Source organism: Aythya ferina (genome assembly GCF_964211825.1).
Source record: "Aythya ferina genome assembly, chromosome: 1".
In the NCBI taxonomy this organism is placed as follows: Eukaryota; Metazoa; Chordata; class Aves; order Anseriformes; family Anatidae; genus Aythya; species Aythya ferina.
This window is the reverse complement of record NC_140296.1, coordinates 41118486-41124485: the sequence shown is the minus strand read 5'-3', so window position 1 is coordinate 41124485 and position 6000 is coordinate 41118486. Positions and strand designations below refer to the sequence as shown.

The following is a 6000-nucleotide window of genomic DNA, read 5'->3' as shown; positions in this document are numbered from 1 at the left end:
GAACAAGCTCTTTCTTCTCTAACCCTACTTCTGTTTATTTATTTATTTATTTTTCTCAGCTACTAAAGAAGTAAATATGTTTTTCTTCATAGAAGCATTTTCAGTATAGCATAGTGGTCCCTTCTTAGTGTCCTACTTATTTTTCAGGAGGACTGCTCAGTCAATTTGTCTGAGGTCACATGATAAACTGGCAGCTAGTATTTTGTTTATGGAGGCTTGTAAAACTCATAAGAAGTGCAGATATGCAGAACAACAGTGGAATAATATATATTTTTGCTAGGCATACAGACTGTATGTCCATACACACATGTATAAGTCTGTACATAGTGTCTGTATTTTTTCTTTATGGTGTCCAAAGAATAAGTTTCACTATGAGTAGTAATGCAATTTATGATGTAATAATTTTTGTCGCCCTTTTAGTTTTCTCATCCTGTAGTATCACCCTTTGATCCCCAGATTACACATTATCTATTGAATGACAAATATGTCATCCACACCGGCCTCTCTTTAAAAATATTATTCTTGCTTAGAAAAAGAATCTCAGAAACAGCAATAATGCATCTCTGAGCTGAATTAGTGTAAACGAAAAAGTCCCATTTGATGTTCTGGTAATTTTTTTATCTGCTATTCTACCTGTGTTTTATAAAATAAATTTATAACATTCTGCTGAAACTCCCAGTATAACCCTCAGATGCAAATATAATTGCTGGTAGCATAGTGAAAAGCATGTCTTTTGATCACAAACAGAACTTCAACCTTACCATTGCTTTGCTAAAATGGTTTAAAGGCTTTATAAAACTGTTTCTTTTGCATTTTTGCAAATGATTGGTAATGAAATTCATGACTTTTGACAATCTATCTCAATTTGGTAAATGTAGTTCTGCATTTTATTGATTCCTAAGCATTCAGTAAACAATTTTTAGAGAACAATTTATGAAGAGTTTTTTGCGTTTTTACTTAAGTTTACAATAACATTTATTATTTCTTTTTATACTTTTGCAGATTTGCAGATGTTGCAGATTTTAAATAGCAAAGCCATAGTTTTTTTGTTTGTTTGTTTGTTTGTTTGGGGGAGGGGTTGGTTTGGTTGTTGTTATTGTTGCTATATTATTTATTTACCAAATTGTATATACTCATTGACATTGAACTGTGCTGGGATAACTTTGCATGATCAATCCTGCATAAATGAAAAGGGAAAAAAAAAAAAGTAAAATACAGCAGGATTTTGTATTACAGTAACAATGAAATCATATAACATTTTCTGAGTAAAGAATTCTTTAGTTGAGGCCAGGGTTTCAATAGAAGGCATGAGAAATAAATTCCAATTAAGTGAGCGAAATACCCAAGTGTTCTGTAAAGTACTCTGTATGGTGTTCAAGTTCTATGCTTTTCTGCACCTGAAGAATGAAAACCATTTCTAAATCTAAGCCTCTTTTTTCAAAGAGAAATACAGTTTAAAGTTATATGAATTCTCTTATTTCAAAATTTGTTGTAGTTGTTGTTTTTCCTTTTAATACCTATTCAGAATACAGATTTAACTACTGATGTTTACTATTTCTTTATTCAGACCTTTGCAACTCAAGAGTGGATTTTTACCTGTACCTCTGAAGTCCGTCTTTCCTGGTATTTTCTCTTTAATTCCCTGTCAGCATTATTGTCAGTGAAGGGTTTTCATTTTTGTATTATTTCTGTCCTAGCCTATTTATGTGTGTAAAGTCAATGACCAGTAATCAAGGCTGAGTAGTATGTTATTATTTATGAGTGAACAACTGTACAAGATGCAGGGGAGAGCAGACTAGATACCTACATAATAACAGTAGGGTACTAACTGGTATTGTAGATATGTTGATATCTTCCGATGTTTTATTTCTGCTCCACTTGAATAAATCTAAACTTGGACAAAATGACCAGAGGTCTTAAAGGTGAACTTGGTCAATATTACCAGTCTCTAGGAGACCTTTGGATAGGATGCATTTTCCTTCTTCCTTACAGTGGGATGAAGAGATGTTAAATTGAGGGAAAAATCAGTACACACAATTATACTGGGATTTTACTGCTGTTTTACCTGTTCTTTTAAAGTAAGGAAGAGGTAAAAGTTGATTAGAGAACAGCACTCTTGTTCAAATCAAAATGTTTTTTTTTTTTCTCAGAAGAGGAACACTGTGTAGTCAAATGCTGTAGAGTTAAACTTTAATTTCTGTTTTCTCCCTACTAAGATCCAGAAGGCTCTAAGACTGAATTTCCTCATCAACACTTTTGGGTTCTTCTTAAACCATTTCTTTTTTGAGGACAGCATGTCATCCTGAACTCTGAAAATCAGTCTGTATAAAGTTGCTGGGGTAATTTTTTTCCCGTTTTACTTGGTATGCATTCTGGTTTCCAATTTCTTAAGGAAACATTTGAGATTATTGGTCATTTGCAGTGTTGATAATTATTGTGGCCCTTTTAATTTTTTCAACCTGTAGTATCCCTTCAGTATCATGGTCATAAATTTGTAGAAGGTTTGGTTTTCTTATTTCTTTACTGCTAACTGAATTGTTTAAACATAAAAAGTGTCTTAGACTGAACACTTGTTCTGTTTGAAATTTTGTAATGAATGTTTGACACCCCCACGGTAAGTTCAGGTTTTGCACTTACCAATTAAAAAAATTATGGAAAAAGCTTCTCTGGAGTCTTTTATGTTCAATGATTACAAAATAAGCTCTCCATCCATTCTAAGGTATGAAAGTACTAAAAAGTGTTTTGAACAATTCAGACTCTTCAGATGAATTTGTGCTGGGCTTCCTGCAGAATGCAATCAACAAGCGTCTCATTGAATATGTGGTTCAGATTTCCTGCACCTCAACAAAAACAATATAGGCAAACAGGAAATGTTGTTTTTATATCACTAATTGGTCATAAGTACCTCTAAATGCTTTTCATGAACTGGTACAAAATGAGTGGTCTTTGCTCTTTGAAGCTCTTTGGTTCCTACATTAACAAGCTACCAATTGAATTTAAAGGATTGATATTGCAGACAGCATTTGTAGTGAAAAAGAGCTTCTCAAAAAGGATCAGTAGCAGACTTCTTATCTGGGCTTTCTTAGAAAATAAAAGATTAACTTATTGTCTTCTACTAAGCTTATTATGTGCTAGTTTTTGGGATAGTAATTCAAAATGTCTTCAGAGCTTGTTTTTGAGTAGCCATTTAATGACTTGTTAAGTGGCAGATATACTGATGAATTTGAGGGTAGAAAGTGTTGTTTATAAATGGCAAGCAGGCAAGAGGACAAAATTTGCGCCAAACGCTGTGTAATGATTCAAAGACAAAATGACACATCTCATTTCAGCCCAATCTAACTATACAGAACTAGCATAAAAACAGAAGTTTTTCTGACCTGAAAAGCATAGCATGTTTAGAATAGCCAAGAGGCAGGATTAATACCTTATCTGTTCAACTGTAAGCTGACTTAGACCAAATTCTGATTTAACGAACAGTATGAATCCATTCAGACCTGCTCATTCCTGTTGTTTTCGTTTCTCAGAATTGTTGCTGTTGACATGTCTAAACTCCTTGGAGGAAGAGTAAAAATGTGTCTCTTTAACCCTACCAACCTCATTTATTAGGCACTGATTTATTTCTTGTAAATTACTTGTCATTCTAATTCTTCAGCAATAAAACTGAAGAAGCATGCATACAGCCACAACAAAGCTGAGGGAAAATAATTGAGAGAAAAAGTTGAAATCTCTTCCCACTACCCATACTAATGAGCTCCATCTTTACATTTTTATGTGAATATATTTGTTGATCATCCAAAGGTAAGAAAATAAATTTGGATTTCCATTCAACATGATTGGCAGTCCAGATAGGACAGGAACACATATAAGCAGATTATGTCACTTATGGAAATAATACGTTTATTGTATTCTTTAGGGGGAGCTCATAAGAGGTATCTTGCACATATAACAAGGTGAATATAACAGAATTAAGGAAATATTATTTTCTAAATCACCAATTCATAACTGTTTCTGTTGATAAATGATGATTTCTCATGGTCCAATTTAATTCTATTCAAGTGACATTAATGCGGGTAATAATTTTAGAAGGTAACTTACTCTAATACTTGTATATGACACAGATCAGGGGGTGAGATACAGTGGTAACTGAGTTGGTTTTGTGTAAAATTATCTGCAGGCCACCTCCAATTATTCAGGCTTACAACTACTTTAAAGGAAGGTTGTGAAATGTGGCAATTACTGTGACAGAAGGATGAACTAGCCTTTCCTCTTTTCCCATGTGGACCCTCATACAATAACCGTAAGATATTATGCAGAACACCTTTGTACAAAAAATAATTCAAAAATAAATCAATGGTATATGTCAAAAGTAAATACTATTTTTCTAAACCATATTATAGTCCATCAAAAGTCAATAAAGATATTAAAGATTTCTTTTTCTAAATAACTGTATTTCATATCATAATAACAGCTGATTTTTTAATTATCCTTATGCATTTTTCAAATGTTTCCAGCACCAGGGTTGCCAACTGCACTATATAGGTCTATTAATACTGTTCCCAATATATAGGTCTATTAATACTGTTCTCAAAGTTTATGTAATGAAACTGCTATGTTATTACTGGACATTATCCAAATTACTGACATTCTCTCACCACAAGATACATAAAATCCTATGGCTTTCATTTGAAACAATCTTGTTATTTATTTGTAAAAGAAGGGGCTTGTCAGTGTCAGGAATTATTCTGAATTACATAGTTTCCTCAAAGGCTAGTAATTGCTAGCAAATTTTAGTATTTTCAGTAAAGTTCTGAACCAGAATTGCTGAACTGAGTCAATTTGCACTAAGTAAATATGACTATAAAATGAAAATACATTTCCATTTCTCTCCCATTTCTTTTTTTTTTTCAGTTTTTGGAATTGTAGACATCATTGTCTTTGGTGGCTAAAGTTGCATTAATAAGCCTTTTAGCTAAAAAGTTGGTCTGTATTTTATCATTATGGAAATATTGCCAATTCATCACATATAAAATCATTTGAAGTTTTAATTTTATTTCCCAACTGGTAAAATTTCCATGTTTTTTCCATTATTCCTTTATCTTGATGGATGCATATTAATGATGAAATAGAAAAATAAATAATTCTTTAAAAGAATTTTAAATTATTAAAATTAAATTATTAAAATTATTAAAATTAAAAATTGCTAAAATTATTTAAAGTGCCCAGTCATATTCTGATAATGAAGATGCAGCTGTTGTGTCAACCTTAACATGAATGTACTAAACATCTGTTTGTTGTTTGTATTTGTATTTTTAGTATCTTTATCAAAGAAGAAAGAAATACATAATTTCTGTGTCTGTGCTAAAAAACAAACAAGCAAACAAACAAAAAGCCCTCTTTCACTGTCAAAAGACTTACAACTTGTCACCTACAGTGCAGTAAAAATTTTCCGTCTTGTACTTCTGGTGATGAGAATTGGGAAGGATGCAGTGATTGCTCATATCTTCTAGAAGTTTGCAATGAAGTCTAGACAACACCTAGATGTTTTGGTCACATCTTATCAACACAGAGTTTCTTTTGTGGTTTTCAGACTGTCAGCAGCCAGCCATCCCCTGTCACCTCACTGCGACATGGATTCGAGTAGTTCTGAGGAATTCTACCAGGCTGTTCACCATGCTGAGCAAACCTTCAGAAAGATGGAGAGCTACCTGAAGCAACAGCAGCTCTGTGACGTTATTCTGATTGCTGGGAATCGCAAGATACCTGCACACAGGTAGGATGTAAACACAGGATATTGAAATTATGAGAGTAAATATTCTGTATCTGCTTATTCCTTAGAACAGGATTTTCTGTCACCCTTTATGTATGCTTCCCTCTTTTTTTTGTACAACACAAAAATAAGTGACTGCAGAAGGTAATATTTGAAGGTTAGGCCTTTCAAGGTATTAGTCTTTTGCACAGATTTCAATAGTTCAAGTAGCCCTCGACTAGCAAACTTTCTAT

General features: G+C 32.9%; 1 protein-coding gene across 1 annotated transcript in view; it reads left to right on the top strand.

Moving 5' to 3' along the window:
• The window catches only part of KLHL1 (kelch like family member 1), a 242208-nt gene that overhangs the window by 71356 nt on the left and 164852 nt on the right, over positions 1–6000 (top strand). The window contains exon 3 of the mRNA XM_084510820.1: positions 5588–5770. Within this exon, the coding sequence (XP_084366946.1) occupies positions 5588–5770 (183 nt within the window). The remainder of the gene's footprint in view (positions 1–5587; positions 5771–6000) is intronic.